The 19,968-nt window shown below is 28.0% G+C and overlaps 1 protein-coding gene across 1 annotated transcript in view; it reads right to left on the reverse strand.

Annotated features, from left to right (window-relative positions):
- LOC142329197 (neural-cadherin-like) overlaps window positions 1-19,968 on the reverse strand; it is a 238,817-nt gene that overhangs the window by 57,398 nt on the left and 161,451 nt on the right. Inside the window, exons 5-6 of the mRNA XM_075373595.1 lie at window positions 16,355-16,541; window positions 5,378-5,611 (exon numbers count right to left, since the gene is read on the reverse strand). Coding sequence (XP_075229710.1) covers window positions 5,378-5,611; window positions 16,355-16,541 — 421 coding nt within the window. The remainder of the gene's footprint in view (window positions 1-5,377; window positions 5,612-16,354; window positions 16,542-19,968) is intronic.

Here is a 19,968-nt window from a genome sequence, read left to right on the forward strand (position 1 = left end):
AAATATAATTGCAATATTCTAGATATTACATTAAAATGAATTCCCCCACCTTGGGTGTAAAGTACTCCCTGATGGTGACTTATTTAATGATTTATCAAATATCACCATTGTAACTAAAGAAAATGATAGATAACAAACTACTACTAATGTTTGGAGAAACTGGAGAGAGGTTATTCTTTAATATATACAAAAATGTTTGATTTTTATTTAAGGCATGCTGCTACACCTTATTTTTTAAAGAGAAATGTGAGATAAAATATGCATAAAAGGTTGTGGCAAGTAGATCCAGAAACTTAAAAGTGCAATAAAAAAAAAATTATATATGTTTAAATTAAAAATAATTATCATATAAAAGACTTTAAACATTTCTACCCTTCAAAGTACTCTCCTTTACTTCAAACATACATAATTCACCATCTTGCCTCTTTCTGAAGTTGTTCTGGAAGTCTTCTTCGGTAAGTGTCTTTAGTTGTGTTACCATAGCTACCTCTAGACAGGACATCTATATCCTTAATCACTTCAAACTTTTCAAAATCATTTTGACTTTAAGGAAGAGTTTTTGAGTCTCTCATGATGGCATTTATTAAAAAGGTGTAATCTGAAGCAGCATAATCACACAACTCTCTAATGAAATTTGAATAATAGTGTTGCTTTTTTTTCAACTAACAAACAGTAGGAACAAATTTCTCAATCACTTATGTCATGTTCAAATCTGTTGTTAAAACGTTTAAATGGAACCAAAGAAATACACAGATCATCAGAAATTTCCCTAATAGTCTGTTACCTGTTTAATCTAAAAAAATTTGTTTACCTTTACAACATTCTTTTGGGTTTTTAATGTTGAACACCCTAATCTTCTCATCTTCCAACTGATTCACAATAATCAAGAAATCAGTTGAACCACTAATAAACTATCTTCATGGTCACTGCAGAATCACTATAAACTGATTTTAACAATTTGTGTGCTTCTTTAGCACTTTTAAAGATAATTTCATTTTAATGTGTTGTTTGCAATCAATGATTTATGACACACTTTAAAAAACTTCTCTCAACCATAGCTCAAAACCAACTGAATGCATTGAATAAGTTGAAATTTGTTTCTCACAATTACTAAGTTTTGACATATTGTATTGATTCTGGTATTAAAGTTTCCTGTCTTATCAATGGGTGATACTTGGCAGCTGCATTTGCTGTATTTTTTTTTAATCAAATCTTGTTTGTTATTTATACATATATTGTACTAATGTATAAAGTAGAGTGAGATTAAAATCAATATATCCAATTATATTCAAAAAGGATGGTCTTACCAACTAAAAAATTGAAGTCACTGAAAATTGGTTAATCTAAAAAAATACTAAAGTAAGGCTAAAAACTGATAAAATAAGAAAAAAATGAATCTTATAATAAATCAACAAAAGTGAAACTGATAACATAAAGAGTGTAAATTAAATTAATAAATATAATTAAATACTGATTTTACAACAATAATAACAAATTTTTATTGTTATCAACATCTCTCTGTCTATATTTGTGAAATATAGACAAAATAAATATAAATTAAGTGTATACTACAAATTTGAAAAGGATTAAAATTTTTACTTTATAACCATTTTTAGGCTATGCTATAATGCTTTTCTAAATCATGAAACTTTTCTTTTTCTTCTTCTTTCATAACAAAAATAAGTTGTCACCTCTTTCAAAATGTATGTTAAAATTTTAAAAATTGGACAAAGATGGATGATTTTTCATAGTAAGGTTATTTCTTGCTAAAAATTTTAACATTCTGTTACTTTATTTTTGTACTGTTTAATAAATTAATACAGAAATAACAGTGGTAAAAGTCAATACATACAACTTAAGGAAAGTAATAAATTGTGGTTACACTGCTTAAAATAAATCAATAACTGAAAAGCTAATCTAATAGATGTATCAAGTAAGATTCACTGTCAACAATGAGTGATAGAATGAACACATCAATAGTTAAGGCAATGAGCCTTAAAGAATCAAACACAACCACTTCCCTCTTTCATTACTAAATGCTGCACTAACTGTAATTGTTTTTCTCTTAAGAAATTGAAAGAACTTAACATATTAAATATTTTTATTAAATTATTTTTTATACAAAATATCTTTATGAGAAATGGCTAATAAAGTTTATGTTTGCACACCTAAGCAAAAAAAGGTTAATATTTTTAAATTTGCTCAGCTTCACATAAAAATAATAATTTTTATTATTTTTCATTGCCTACTGTCATGGAAATAAAATGTCTGAATTAACTTTACGTAAGTATCTCACACATTCACCAAATTAGTATTTCACTATTCAATGTCAAGATGGTTAGAGGGATGGGATGACAACAAGGAACAGAGAATAAGACTCCTTTGTAACTAGTTAAAGCATAGTAATATGTGCTTGTATTACATGCCACAATACCGCATCATCCATACTCCTGATCTAATCTTCCATTATAACCATTGCCTCAGTCCAAGAAGGCACAAGCTATGAAAAGAGTATATTATATTTGTAAGAATAAAATTTAACATCAAGCTACAATTTGTCATATAATTACTAAAATAAAAAAATAAAAATAAATGATATTACCTTTAGTAAAAAGTTAACTGAAAAAATGTTGAACTATTTAAACAGGTATACTTTAAACCCATACTAGAAATTTATAACCCTACAACATAGAATAAATAAAATAAAAACATTGTATAAAGTACAAAAAAAACAAAATAAAATAAATAACAAGATAATAATACAAAAGTTAAAAAAAATCATATATTTAAAAATATATGATTTTTTATTCATTTTACAATACTTCCATTACTGAATTAAACAATAATAAGTAATTAAAATAACAAAGATAAAATAAACAATAACAGAAAAGACGTAAAAGAATATAAAGTATATATGTATATAAATTTAAAAGGAAGATTATCAGGCTAATGAATAAATAGCCTTAGTACTTATAAATAATAGTAGTTTATCAATTCTCTCTCCCAAAAGTTTGCAGGTTTTTCACCTGGAAATAATTCAGAGTAGCAGGAAATATTGATAATAATAATAACTAGGCTGGAGAAATAACCCAATAATCCGATATAACCATTTACTTATTTCAAAAATATAATCTAACCAAACTTAACCTATACTCACTAACCTGAGTAATTAACAGTAATGTTTTGATTATTTAAATAATTTAAAAACCTACGTAAATAAATCATTTTCAAAAACAACTCAATCACTCAATGGATAGAACGAAACAATATCTTTCAAAATTTGGTCGATATAGTCCTCAATCCCGTATCTAAGACGCCACATGAATTCACACAAATATGAATCAATCATAGTACAGTGAGAACCCAATTCACGTCTGTTGCATCTCTTTGCATTTCTGCAAAGGCTTTCAATCCATTTAGTATGAGGACTAGCGTCCCAGTCTATGAAATTCTAGCTATATCCACAGTGAAATGTTTCTAATTGGTTTTTCTTCATGGCACTTTCATTTTTAACATACCCAATGATAATTTTTTGCATGAATTTTCATAGACATTTCGTGTTTCATCTTACATACTCTAGTCTTGTGAATGATTCCTCTATCTTGAAGAAATTGGATCGCTTTTTCTTCTGTCGCACGTTTATAATAAGAGAAACGAATGTCATTTGAGGTGGCATGACGTAGACTAATCGACATCACTGAGCATTTTCCCAATGATCCATAATGAAAAATATTTAATAAACTGGGGAGGGGGGAATAACAGAAAAGTACCAACAGTTGTTATCAGGATAGCAACTTGTACAAGCTAATTTAGAGAGATTAACTGATTTTCAAATTATTTACAAATGATTTTAAAATAATTGACAAAATTAACGTAGCTAATTCTACTTTTTCACAGTTAATTTTTTAATAAAAAAAAAGTGTATAAAAACAATACAGGAAAACTTAAGATGGAGATTCCTCTGAAAACGTTTTTCTATGTAAATAGATATATAATTTTCTATGTAATAATAAGGTTAAATTGTTTACTGTTTTCTACTTCAGTAGAGTTATATTTTGATTTCAGTTAATTTAATAAAAATAAAGCAGGTAATAAATAATTCATATATTAATCTCCTGTATAAACATATCATATTTATATAAATATTATTATTAGTTTACTTAAAATCAGTAAGGTTCACAAGTTAACAAAAAAGTAAACATTTTTCTGACAGTTTCCTTTTCTTTTTTAAAGTTATTATAGAATAATTTTCTTGTTTAATGTAATGAATAAAGAATTCATATCAGTAATAAAGAAGGAACTAACTGATAGACCTACAGGAAATAAGAAGGAATTATGATAAAAGCAAATTCTGTGCTTATGAATGGTTTGTTTATTCTCCTACAATTTAGAACCGATGCCTTAAAAAATAGTTCTGCCATTAAGATAGCCAAGTTTTGTATGTTGATGGCACTAAAATAATGAGAAAAAGATGAAAATTCAACCAACGGGTAGTTGAAGCAGTAGTATTTATATTACAGCCACTGATCAGGAAATGAATCTTTAGGTAGGTTCAAATCTGCAGGCCCCTCCAATCAGATGGTGATCCACAAACACAATGGGTCCCTGCATCCTTACCATGGATCTAATGGAATATACACACATATATTCAACCAAAAATGAGTAAAAAGGATTCAAAGATATGAAAAAGGACAATACATCTGTTGCATGAAACAAAACTCCATCTAGTGGAAAAACATTCTGCCTAGATTTCCTAAGGAAATTGTTGCATTTAACTCAGGATAGGAACAGCACAATACCGATTAATGATTTTGGATTAAATGCATCCAATTATAAAACCACATTTTCTTCAGAAACTTGAGAGAGTCACCCAAGAACACGCTTAGGTAAAAAAACATTCTTTCATACCTTTGGAAATGTTGGGCATATGAAGTATCTGAATGAATAACAATCCATTTAGTCAAAACATCCCCAGTTAATGAACAGTAATTTAGTTAAGTTCTATTTTATGCTTAAGTAATTTTGCATCGTCAAAAAAAAAGTTAAAAAGTTATGAAATATTAATTTCATAATTAATATTTAATGGAATTTAATCCGAATAAAATAAAGGCCAGTTACTACCTAATTTATTGTAAAAATTCATTTTAATATAACTGAAAAAGTGGCATAAGACAAATAACCAGTTTATAATTTTTTGATTAAAAGAAACCAAGCTACTGATGATCTGAAAAAACGTTTTAGTGATAAGATAAAGGTAGAGAGAGAACTTTTATTTATACTTAACTGTTAGTCAATTATTTTATTTTATTAAGATAGTAAGGAGAAAAATATTTTTATCATTTAAATTTATTAAAGCTTTATAATTAAATTACTATACCTTTGAGACCTCCTCCATCCATTGCAACAACTTGTATTAAATAATCAGGAGTTTTTTCTCGATCAAGACAACATATAGCTGTTGTAATTACACCAGTTTCTGGATCTATCCTAAATATTGGTGAACCTGTATCTTCTTCTATTACATTTTTTTCAATTGAGTACACTAAAACTGCATTTAAACCTTCTTCTGGATCATCATAATCCACAGCTGTCATTTTCATTACTTCTAAGCCTAAAACAGATATTACAAAATAAATAGAAATTAAAGTGAGAAAAAAACATAACTGTTGTTAGTAAATGCTTGAAATGATGATGTTAATTAGTGGAAATATTGCTTTCTCAACTTGGACATTAATTAGAATGCTACCAAACAGATGTCAACACCTTTAAAAAAGTAATAATACCAAAGTAAACAGACTATAAATTAATATTTATTAAATATATATTTATTAGTATTATGAATAATATTACAAGAACTTAAAGTAACAGAATAGATATTAATCAAATAAATTTTCATCATAACAATCATTGAAAATAATGAAATGAGCAGGGTAGTAGACAAGGAATGGATGTCTTATATGATAAAAGAGATAAAAGGAATGAGATTGATTTTTGAGTACAGAAAATGTTATTCTGTTGTAAATGATATATTTTATTTATAAGCACTAAATGTTCGGTAACTCTCCACACTATATGTGCTTCTTAAGTGCTTTTTAAATGCCTAATAATAGTGTAATAACTATTAATAGCAAAACAATCATATAATTAATTTTTAGTAATTTTTTTCTAATGCATTGTTTGCATTTTGCTGATTACAGTAAATACATTCACAAAATATTAACATATCAATAGATAGAAATATTAACAAATGGTTAATCACAGATGACAAAGTATTAAACATATTAATAGTACAAAACAGAAAATAGGCAATATTTATACAAAAAAAAAAAGAGTATAAGATTATAAAAATAATTAACATTATAGTGATGTGTGATATTAATTATTTTACTGTTACACAATATTATTATATAGTAATTTTGTAATTTCTTAAAAAAAAAAAAATATATATATATATATATATATATATATATATATATGTATGTATATATTATATATATATAGATATACCTTCAGTTAAATATTTAATTTTCCTAATGTATTATACTTAATGCACAGTATAAAGAAAGTACAATATATAATGATGTTAGTTGAATATTCTAATATTCAATATACATGATTCCATCACACATTAGCAAATTACAAATTATGTCCTTACTTAACATTTATTGAATTCAAAAGTTGGTAGCAAAATGTAATGCGGTTAACATCATTTAATGCCTGGAAAATCTGAATTTTTACATGATGTCTTCCTATCAAGTAAAATAATTCCCCAGTCAGAGAATATAAGAATATTCTTTGAGACAAATCATGGAATATTAAAAATTTAAATAAAAGTAGTAAGCATAATAGTTTTAAAAAAATGGATAGGATAAAGCTAGATATTACAGGAATTATGAAGTGAAATGAAAAGATATACAAAATTTCTTATTAGAAAATTAACACAGAATTACAGCATATTCAAAGCCCAAGCATACAACAACAGTGAAGATTAACACATAAATCTTTTTAACAAAAGTTGAGGAGATACGTGTAATATATCAAATGAAACGAACAAGATAATATTGGAAAACTGGAATTCTACTGTAGGAAAACACTTTTATTTCTTCAGATTTATAACGTAAAATGGTTAAAGATAATGGGCTAGACAAAATAAAGATAGGCTTCTTTTTTGTAATTTCTCACTATAAATTAGGGCTTAAAGTATTTTTAAAAATCTTAATATACACAAGTGAAACTAGCAGATGTTTGAAATATATTAAATATGGTGTGACAGGGATTTCACAACTCATTACAGACTGCAAAATATACTCAGGAAAAGATATTGACTTTGACCATAATTCAGTTATGGTGAAATATAGACTGAAGTTTAAGAATTAGAAAAAAATGAGAACAAAGAAATATGATAAAGACTAAGATAAGTCTTGGAATAAAAATGAGGTAACAGTTCTAACAGAACATGAAGAAAGGCAAGATCTGTTTCACAAAGAACTAGAACAAAGATACAGCCTACTTCTGTTACTTTTGAACTTATACATAAAATAAACAAAAGAGCAATTTAATGAAACATTTGAAAACTGTATAACTATCAAAGAATTGAAATAAAAAAGATGAGATTTGCTTATAAAATTAGCAAATTCTTAGAGTAGAACCAAACGTATATATATATATATAAATATAAAAATACTGAACTGCACAGAATAATAAGACTATTGTCTTATAATTTGAAAAATAAAATGAAAACAAAGGTAATGTAATGAAACAGAAAAAAGAAAATCAGATACTAAATATTATGGTACGATAACACAATGCATTTGAGTTTAGGTAATTAATTAGACTGTAAACTACACAGAATGGATGAAGTACTGCAATAATTATAAAATCCACATGGGCCTTCATGCAAAAAAAAAAATTTTTAGCATAAAATATAGATTTAAGGATTGGATAGATATTCTTTAAAATATTTGTATGGAGTGAATTCTTATGACAGTCAAACACAGACCAATAAGAAAATAGAAAGGAAAAGACTAGAAGCTTGAGAAATTTGGTTTTGCAGAAGAATGTTAAAAATTGTTGGGACAATAAAATTCAAAATAAAGAGCTCTTTAGATCAACTAGAGAAAAGATAAATTTTTGACAGAATCTTGTAGTTAAATTAGGTTGATGCGCCATATATTAAGACATCAGGCAATTTGATTTAATAGTGCAGGGTAAAGTGGTAAAGGATAAAGTCAATAGAGGAAGATAAAAAAACTAAAAGTTAGAAAGAGTACACGAGGATGTAAGATGTAGTAAGAATGATAGGATTAAACCAATTTGGTTGATCAGAGTAATGGAGAATAATATTTTAATCAGTCCATCAGCTGATAACTTAAAAAAGTACTCTATCAGTGCGTGCAAAATAATTAATGAATATGATTGCATTACAACTGCTAAGTAATATAAAATAATCAATAAAAATTTATTTATAAAATTAAAAATGTTTTATATATCATTGTTAGTTTAATTCCATATCAACATAAAATATTATTAAAAAAGTTCTTATTCAATCAAAAAAGAAAAACTTGTATTTCTCTGTCTATCAAATAGGAAAATATTACAATTTAATTTAATAAGAAAGTAACATAAAAAAGAAAATTTACATATTATTTTTTAATAATATGTAAATTAAAAAATAATTTTATTAAATATATCTTTTGGTAAGTTATTTGATTTTTTAAAAATGTTCAACAAAATTGTAATAGACATTGTTTTTTTATTATTTCTTATACTCTTCGTAATTGCCATCAGAACTACATTTCGAACATTATTCACATTTTTATCACTTTTCCTGTTAATTGTACTGTCATCTAAAACTTTAATCACCTATGCTGCAGAAATCTTAATTTAAAATATTTTTAAACAATCATACAATGTAAACTAATACATCAAAATTGCCAAATTTTTAGTATAATCTACAAATGAAAAAAAAAATACATGAAAATTACTACATTTTTTGTGGTATTTCCAGTGTACTATGCAATTCCTCAAGACTTCAAATCATTACTGAAAGTGCAGAGTTCATTGATGAAAATTTATTGTAAAAATTTATGTTGTAAAATCAAAAGTAAAAAATGTTTAATTGTATTTACATTATGAAACTTTACAAGCTGAAACATTTTAGTTTGTACAAGCATGTATTATTTTATTTGTTTATTTAATCAAATTAAAATTTTTGTTTTAATTTTTTCTGTCTTATTTTGTTTTTTATAGAAATTAAATGGAATCTAGACACTTTTATTAGTTTTAGTACAAATCACAGGATATTCAAGAAGTTTAAAAAAAAAAATGTTAAAAGATTCTAAGGGAAAAGAACAATTAGCTTAAAAGATATATAACTGAATACGATGTTAAAATATTTTAGAAGAAACATTTCAAGTGCTCGGTAAGGAGCATATTGCTTTAAAGAATGGAAATGTGACAGTTGTGGGTCAAAAGTGTTTGATGTTTGGAACAATGAAAATTAAGATAAAAAAACTTTAAAATTAACTTAAGAAGAAATAAGTAACACACGTCAACATGATTTTTGTCTCACATGTACCAATAAATGAACTTAATGCAGTATTTTAATCCTGTTTTCAAATATGTATTCAGAATTTCTCCATCACCCACAGTATTTTATTTTAATTTTTTTTAATATTTTAAAATGTTTCGTCCATTTGTCCATTGTCAAGTAAAAGCTACTAAAGCATTATAAATATAATGGAACCAAATGAGCTAACTCAAAGAGTAGTGCTGCTACTGTTGTGCAGGTTCATACGTATATAGACATTTACAAATATGATCTAGTGTAGCAAACATTAATCAGAATGATGCCAGTTGTGAGATAGTAGGAAGCAGTAACCACATCATTGAGAGTGCTGTGTGAGCCAGTCAGTAACAAAATGCCTAGAGTTTGTTTAAATCATCCTAACAATGTTTGTTACGTATATTGCGAAGTGACACTCAAGTCCCAAAAGCAAAACCTTACTCCATTAGAAAAAAAGGTTATGAACTTTATTTTGGATGTAAAGTCGGGGACCAAACAAGGGCCTGGCCCCCACATATCTGCTGTTTATTGTGTTCTAGGCTTCTCACTGCATGGAAAAATGGCACATACCATATGCCGTTTGCTATCCATATGATTTGGAGGGAACTCAAAGATCACTATTCTGTTATTTCTGCTAAAAAAAAAACATTAAAGGAATTATGTCAAAACCAAAACAAACATTGGTATACCCTAAATTGCAATCTTCCTTTTTCCTGTTTAGCCTCCAAGAATTACCGTTAGGTATTACTTCACAGGTTGAATGAGGAATATATGTATGAGTGTAAATGAGGTGTAGTCTTGAACAGTCTCAGTTCGACCATTCCTGAGAAGTGTAGTTAATTGAAACCCTACCACCAAAGAATATCAGTATCCATGATCTAGTACTCAAATCCATATAAAAGTAACTGCCTTTACTAAGACTTGAACGCTGGAACTCTCAACTTCCAAATCAGCTGATTTGTGAAGATGCGTTCACCACTAGACCAACCCATTGGTTTGACTTGCAATCTGCAATGAGACCAGTTCCACACTGCGAAGAATTGTCCATAACAAAGCCTCTAGAACCACCATAAGGTATTATACTTCAGAGGATGAATGAAGATGATATGTATAAGTGTAAATAAGGAAAAAAGAATTGAAATTTGCGAAAAGTTTATTTATCCCTGTACTTGGGTATCATGTTCCGAGACATAATAAACTTCAATTAAAATACTAAATTCCCTATAAAATAAATTTTGCTTTATTTGATCAAAAACAGCAAGGTTGTGTGTTATCTATTCCGCAGAGATGTTTCCAAGGTTAAGAGTTAAAGTTAAGAGAAAATGTATTTCTGTTGAAGGAAACTATAGAAAAATAAGATTATTTATTTGCTATTTTATTTAATACAATTAAGCTATGTAAATAAATTCTGGTTTATATTTGAATGACTCGAATCTTGTGCTTTTTTTATAATTAGATAATAAATAAATAAAACTACAAAACAAAGTGTGCAGGAATATTAAATAAATATATACACATACAAAAAACACATAACATCGAGCATAAGACACAGTTCAAACCATTCACATACTTTTTGACAACATTTTTACACGTGTCTGCATAATTAAAAAAATAAAACCTACTAGTAACATTACCCGACACCAATATAAAAACAGCAATAATCACTGACAATGATTAGTAAGACGTATTGAAATATTTATAAAATGTTTTTATACAATTATAATCGGTCGATTTGTCATTACAGAAGTTAAAAATTTTAAACAAAAGGTATTGAAAAAGTTATATTGAAAACAGTGTATTATTATACACTGTTACAGATTGTTTGTAAGATATGCAGTGTACAATCATTTTAACAAGAACTATCTCTTTTAAGTAAGATATGAACGGAATGTAAAACTAATACGTAAGTTAGTAAATAAAAAATAAAATACAGTGATTAGCTAGTAGTCTCCCAATGAAATGAAGGCCGTTTTATGTTGTAAAAACAAGGTAGTTTTGCAAGATCAGTCTTAGTTTTATGTAACTAAAACTTCATCTTCATTCGGGATGAAGATGTACCTCTTATCCTTTTTTTCCTGTTTAGCATCCGGGAATCACCATCAGGTATTACTTCAGAGGATGAATGAGGATGATATATATGAGTACAGTCTTTTACAATCTCAGGTTGATCATTTCTGAGATGTGTGGTTAATTGAAACCCAACCACCAAAGAACACCGGTATCCGCGACCTAGTATTCAAATCCATATAAAAGTAAATGCCTTTACTAGGATTTGAACATTGGTACTCTCAACTTTTGCAAAGACGCGTTCATCACTAGACCAACCTAGTGGGTTGGGTTGGTTACTGGATCTCCTCTATACCACATCTGTTAACTATGTGCACTCATAACTGTGTTCATCATATGCATACATAAGTGTCTTAAGTTACAATGAACAAGCCTATTAAATATTGTTTCTATTATTTTTATGAACAAAGTTGATTGAGCGTTGTTTGATTTTACTGAACAAACAGAATAATTTAATATGATTTTGATAAAAAAAAAATCAATTGATTTTGATCAAAAATAAAAAATGAAAGCAAAATATACGAACATTAAATACCTTTGCTTAATATTCATAATAACTACTAATTATTCATAATTCATATTCAGTGAGAATATCCTGATTCTGTTATGCACATAAAATGATAGATGAAATGGAATTAAATGTTATAAGTAAAAAATTAGCATAGAAAATGCAATATTATTTGTTATCATAGAATAATAATCATCAATTATTTTAAGATCAAGTAGTTTGTCAGTAGAATGACGCCTGGACCAACTCGCAACTCAACATTTCAAAATGTGTAAAATTGTTTAAAATATAAGAAAACAATAATTTTGATGAAATAAAGCTACATATCACAGAAATAGATGTTCCTACTTGAATATAGGATTTTTTTTTTTATAAATACGTGATAATCTTCGTAATTTCACGTTTTTTAATTTGAAAATGTGAAATTTTTGATCTTCTAACCCTGATTTTCTCCTAACCCATTAACGAATCGCACCACTAGGTAGCAGTTCCATCTTCTTATACTGAATTTTAGTTTTTTTTACATGTTCACAATAGGCTTCCCAAATGTGCTAATTCATTTCAGTCATTTTTCCTGCTAATTTTTTAAAATCTGACATAAAAATATGTTGTGTTATTACTACCAACATGTATTTCACAGCCAACCATACCATCTCGATTGGATATAAATCAGAATGGTGAGCTGGAAGTCGTAGAAGCTGATGCCTGTGTTTTTTTTAAAAGTTCATCAAAATATTTATTTTATTTTTGAATTTCTATGTAGTATAATTATGTCATACAATTATGGTCTTAATACTGCTTTATTAAACGAAATATTATTCTTTTCTAATAAATTAGTCATGCCACTTTTCCTATCATTCGAATTTGGAGGCTTCTCTAGAAGTCAATTGTGATACGGCACATTATCAATAACATCATTGACTGCGGGGGAAGGATAGGTATTAATTTTTCAGATGCTCGCTATTGAAGTTGTTGTTGATGCTCTCGTGAGTCACCACTTTTTCATTTTATTTTCCAAGTTAAAATTGCGTTTGGAATGAATCCCATATCTCCTCCAGCAGTGAACTGTGATTTATCGATCACTTCATTATCAGCAGTTTTTTTACAACTGCATCACTGTCATCTGACCACAAATTTTTTGTCGAACGTGATTAAAAAATTTACGTAATTAACGTAATGTTAAAATTTACGATTCATCCAAATAAGCAATCAATGAATTTTCTTTTCTTAAATATTCTAAACTTTTTTATCGGAAGTATTCTTTCTCAATCAAGTTTCTTATTATTATCAGTTTTACAGCAATTAAACCCTAACTCTTTCACACGATAGCTGCTAATGTAGTTCTAGAACTTTTAAATTCAATACTCTTTTGAAGTTCTTCGCTTAATTTATTTAATGTAGACAGTTCATAATATTTTGCTTGAAACTTGTTAACTATAATTCCAACAATATGTTGATCAAAGCTTTTTAATCCATTATACTGGTTTTCAATGTTGTTTACACTTTTCAGGTGGGTTGATTGAGCAAAAATGCAATTTAGATTTAAGAACAACTTGTTTTTTTTTTTTTAGTTCTTGAACTAATGACCTTGAAATCCCACAAGCTGCAGCAGTTCTTTCTTCACATTTTTGAATTCATAAATGTTTATAATCTTCCAATTTTTCTAACTTATAGCTTTTTTTTTGTCACAGAATCATATACGTTATTAATTATTTCATGAGCTTGACTGCAGAGCTTTTGATTCTTAACTATGAATTTAAATTCTGCATTGCAGAAAAACATCCACTAACAAACATATGAATTCATTAATACATACAAAATATTAACTAACACGCCACACATTACAAAAGGGAAAAACTATACCATTTGTACCAGGACATCCCAAAAATTGAACAAAAACAGTTTATTGAAAATGAAAAGTAAACATTAGTAACAATGCAAAAAAAAAATTATTTAGCTGTTCTATGAATATGTACAAAATGTATAAGCTATTAATAAATTATTATAATTTGTACAGTTTGGGCCTATTATTTAATTACGATGTTTCTTCCTATAAACATCATTAACAATACTAATAATACCCAATACAACAAGTGCATATAAATATAACTCAAATAAAATATTTTGATAATCTTTATTTGTATGAAGTGGTCATTCATTTTATGATTCACTCGACGGAGGGAGTGAAATAATAATCTACAATTATAAACTCTATTTTTGTACTGTACACAGTAAGAAATATTTATAACTAAGCTAAGTATTTTTAAGAAGTTATTGTCTGAAATTAAACAAAATGATGATAAATTTTAATTGTTGAAAGGATTTTTTCTCTTTATGAAAATAGTTACACACACTATTGCAGAATACCAAGTTTCTGAATGAGGTTAATGTTATGAGAAGGTAGTAATATAATGTCATGCACGGTGACTGTCTACTTGGTGCAAGCAAGTTTTTATTTTCATTGTACACAATGTACAGTGTCTGTAAACATGTTGTATATGGAATATGAAGACAACAATTTCATTTTTTTACTTTCCTTATCAATAAAGAGCAGTGAACTGTTCCTTCTAACATTACATAAAAAATAATACACAAACATCATTAGAAGGAAGGCATATACTTTGTAATGTACATAACTTGAATACACATTTAACAATATTGAAAAAAAATAACTTATAAAAGTTATAAGAATACTCAAGAATAATTTTTTATTCAAAGCTACATACAGTTACAGTGGGTGATGCATTGTTATATAACAAAAATTGATTTTACGCTTATTAAAGTTGTTGAGAATAAAGTTTTATTATTATAACTTTTAATTCAACTTTACAACTTCATACACAACTTTACAACACACATACATGCACACACACACACACACACACACACACACACACACACACACACACACACACACACACACACACACACACACACACACACACACACACACACACACACACACACACACACACACACTCCAGGTTTATGCATTTATAACAAAATTACTTAAGTAAAAAAGGAATAAGGAACAGTATTACATGGAAAAAGAAAATAATTTATAACATAATCTACATAAATCTAATTTTTAAATATGCAGAGGTTTTTTGTAACAGTAAAAATATTAAGTTTATAAACTCAAATCCTATGTTTAATATACTAAAAGTAGGATTCAGAAAAAAATGACTTCAAATAAAGAGAAAATCTATTTGGTCTTTATTAAATAAACATACTTTTAAAAAGTAACATGATTAAAAATCTGTTAAGTCTTGAAACAAATTAAAAAAACATTTAATTGCAAGTATTGTGCAAATAATTACAACTTTGTTACACCACATTAAAAAAAATAATTGCTAAGCGAATAAATAAACATTAAAATATTAACAAATCTTCTAATACCCAATTATCTATAGAGCTAATAATTAAATTTACAATTCTTTACAGATTAAACAGAAAATTAAATCTAAAGTATAAAAATACTATCATATAAAATAATTACAGAATCACTTTTAATAAATGAAGAATAACAGTATTCAAGATTTAGAATAAAGTAGTGAAATATATTCCTTACAACCTGATGGTTCTGTAATACCTAAAACATCTCAGGGTATAGCGTACTATAAATTTAACGTAGCCTGAAATCTAACCCATTAGAAATCTAATGGAAAACTGTTATTTCATTATGTGTGTTGTACTTCCATGCTCACAAAAATATGTATTCAATGAGAAGTATTTGTTGTTATAAAGTTAACACCATTCTGAGCACACATGGACAGACACGGTCTCAATTGTTCAAAGGAGATGAGCACAAAAAGAATCAGGCACATCTTGTCTTTTAAAAAAAATTTTTGTAAAGCATACTTCAGAAGTAAATTTTTATAATATTATTTTATTAATTATTTTATTAAGATAATAGATCTTTTGACAGACATCAAATTGATAGATATCTTTAAACATTTTTCTCTTAACTAAAGTTACCCTCAGAACTTAAAAATATATTATATTTACACAAAAAAAAAAATTTCAATATATTAGATTAAATAAATGAAAATTTTGTAAAAGACACCTTTCACTTACTTAAAATAGAAAAATTTTGATTAAAGTATTCTATTTGCTAAGACCAATCAAATGTGTGTGATAATATAACTAAGTATAATGTTATGAAATATTTCTCTTATTCTGTTTAATCATAAGAGTACATTGTAAATTAATACCTGCAGTTCCATTTTCAGTGATATTTCCGTAATAAATTGGTTGAAGAAAAATAGGAGCATTATCATTAATATCTTTAAGATTAATTTGAATATCAGCATAGCCAACCAAACCTTCTCCACCTTCATCTTGGGCAAAAACAGTAAATCGCCATTGAGGGCGACCAGTAGGTTCATCTCTATCCAGAGGCTAAACAAGAAAAAAAAAACAAAAGAATTCACATATATCAATAAATTACTGAATAATTAATAAATTAACTTTTTATTAAAAACATTTAAAAAATACATTAATATGAGGTATGTAAGAAAAGTAATGAGACTGACTTCTTACTTACGCAAGTTTTTATTTTTTTCAAACAACAATATTATTCCCTTCAAAGTAGTTCCCTTTGGCAGCTATACACCAGCGGAGTCGTTGTTCCCACTCCTAGTAGCAGCGCTGGAAGGCTTCAACTGGTAGGGCTTTCACAGTCTTTTGAATGTTCTCCAGAGTTCCAAAATGACATCCTTTTAAGACATGTTTCAATTTCGGGAAAATGAAAAAGTCACAAGGACTCAAATCAGGTGAGTAGGGGGGGGTTGAGGAACAGTAGGAATACATTTTGAAGTCAAAAATTCCGTGATGGAAATGGCCATGTAACACGGGACATTGTCATAATGAAGCATCCACTTGTTTGCAATGTCTGGTCTCATGTGAATCACTCTTTTTCTGAGCCTTTCAAGGACACCTTTGTAAAAGACTCGGTTGACAGTTTGTCCTGAAGTAACAAATTCTTTATGCACAATACCCCTACTGTCAAAAAAAGCAAATCAGCATGGTTTTGATCTTTGAGTTGCTCATTCAACATTTTTTCAGTCAAGGAGATGACGGAGTGTGCTACTCTTCGCTTTGCCGCTTTGTTTCAGGATCGTACTCAAATATCCAGGATTTATCACCTATGATCACACAATTGAAGAATTATTGGTCATTGTCAATCCTCTCAAGAAGATCAATGCACACGTTTCTTCAATTGTCCTTTTGTTCTGTTGTGAGGTTTTTCGGCACCAATTTCGCACAAACCTTTCGCATGTCCAAATTGTCTGTCAAAATTTGATGTACGATGAAAGTGTTCAAATTTAACTGTTCACTCATCATCCTTATTGTTAAACGATGGTCTGATCTCACAAGAACCCTCACCCGCTCAACGTTTTTGTCAGATTTTGAAGTTTAAAGTCTCCCTGAGCGAGGTTGATCATCAATGTGTTCTCAGCCTTCCAAAAATGATTTGTGCCAGCGGAAAACTTGTACTCTTGATAAGCAATGTTGTCCATAGGCCTGTTTCAACTTTTCAAAAGTCGCACTCTCAGATTCCCCAAGTTTAACACAAAACTTGATTGCACAACGTCACTCTAAATTCCGATGCTCTATTTTTGTAACAAACAACAAAAACACAACTTCACTAATGGCGCTGTCATAAATAATGTGTTGGCTGAAGGGAGTTGAAACTCGTACTGAGCATATGGAAGGAATGAACAAACTGGTCTAGCACAGACCAGTAGATACAGTATTGCCAGATCGCTCGCAGTGTTACCAATCTCATTACTTTTCTCACACACCTGTATATATCGTAATGTGCATCTTTACATATTTCAGCTAAGAGTATCTGGAGAAAAAAAGTAAAAATGTATTTTACAATTGACAATAATTAATGTTATACTGACGTGTTATAAAATTTCGTTTGATAGACTATGCAAACTAATTGATGCAATTTTCAAGAATACATTCATAAAAATCTAAAGTAGTTCAGTAGAATTATGTTAGATAGAACTCACAAAATCTTTGTAAAATACATAGAAGTGTACTACTGTAGAGTAATATTACTAGAATAATTTTTTTTTTACAGCAAAATCTGGAAATATAATTATGAATAATATAGTACAAATGAACTATGGTTTTCATAGAAAATACATACAAGTTCTGCAAATACAAAAAATTATATAAAAATACATAAAGTTGTTACAGTACAGCTGGATTACAGTTATACAAAATCGTTTGCAAAATTTGCATATTTATGTTACACCCATTAATAACTATTGAACTTTTGTAAATTTTATAAAAAAGTATTTCAAAAAAAATAACAGAATAATATTTTATTGGGGCAACTGATCTTAACACGTGAGCGCACACAGAGAAAGAGAGATAAAGAGAGAGAGAGAGAGAGAGAGAGAGAGAGAGAGAGAGAAAATTTTGCAACAACAGCTTTAGTATATTTGAACTCAAGGACCTCAGAATAATGAGAAATAATAAAAAAAACTTGTTGAAAGTGGTAAATTTTTTTAATCTTTAGCAATACTTTTCATTTGCTACAGTGATTCTCAACCTTTTAGCTCCATAACTACCAAATAGTAAAAAAAAAATATTTATAATGAATATTTTGTGACCTTCCAATGAAACCTAGTTAAAACTATTTAGCTGTATTGATAGCAACGTGTATGAACATGCATGTATGAAGTATACAAACATGAGCAATTTACCAGTTCCAACTTGATATATACATGCTCCTTGCAATTTGGTCTGCTTGCATAATTTGTTGTGAGAGTGTCATAGTTGAAGATGCATAAGATACATTTGAACATATTGTCCTGTCAGCAGTATAAAAGAGGCATAACATAAGGGATTGCAAAAAGTCAGTTTAATTTTGAATGCAATGTGTGCATCTAGTGCCTTATTTTAAGGTTTTAAAAGCATAGATTCATTGAAAATAATAACTGAAGTTTCGGATTTTAGTGTGCTGTCAAATAATGTAACTGTTTTTTTTCTTTTCTCAATTAGATTCTTATACAAAATGGATAAATGTGTTATGGTTTTATGTCAGTGGATGGAAAGCCACAGCATGTTGTTTTCTTTCAAGTCCTCTTCAATGAAAGCACGAAACTATCAAAATTAATTTGACACTTGTCAACTAAAAATCCACATCATAAAAGCAAACCCTTGGAATTGTTTGAAAAAAAATTACTTTCTTTGAGAAATCAACAAGCTTCAATTTGTAAATAAAGCCATACTGATAAAATTACATTGAAGCATATTACTTGTAGCATTGAGTAGCTAAGATGCCCAAACTCCATACAGTTGCAGAAAACCTCATATTGCTAAGGTTTAAATAGGCATGGAAGAAGCAAAAGAATTGAAAAAAAAATCTGCTTTCTTAATTGAGAGATGAATTAATAATACTTTTCCAGGATAAACAAATATTATTCTCAATGTTTTTACAGAACAATGAGTATAAGTTGCTATTGATTTACTTACCTGATCTATTTTCGCATTTAAATCGATTTGAATATGAATTTACAAGGATGTGTCAGTTTTTATTAATGACAAAGTTCATGCTTTCATTAAGAAGTTTGATATATGGATTATTTGCCTTCAAAGTAAAAATTTTTATGTTTCCATTCATTTCTGATTATATTGAGAAAAATTTGGATGCAGAAGACTCTATTATTTACCACAGGTTGGATAGCATGAAGATGCATTTACACAAGCTAAAAATTCAATTGGCAGAAAGTAATTTCTCTAAGATACAGGTACTGAAACCCTTTAATGAAAATGTTGTTGCAGCTGTTATGTAACCAGTTGAGAC

Source organism: Lycorma delicatula, chromosome 8 (genome assembly GCF_047948215.1).
Source record: "Lycorma delicatula isolate Av1 chromosome 8, ASM4794821v1, whole genome shotgun sequence".
Classification (NCBI taxonomy): Eukaryota; Metazoa; Arthropoda; class Insecta; order Hemiptera; family Fulgoridae; genus Lycorma; species Lycorma delicatula.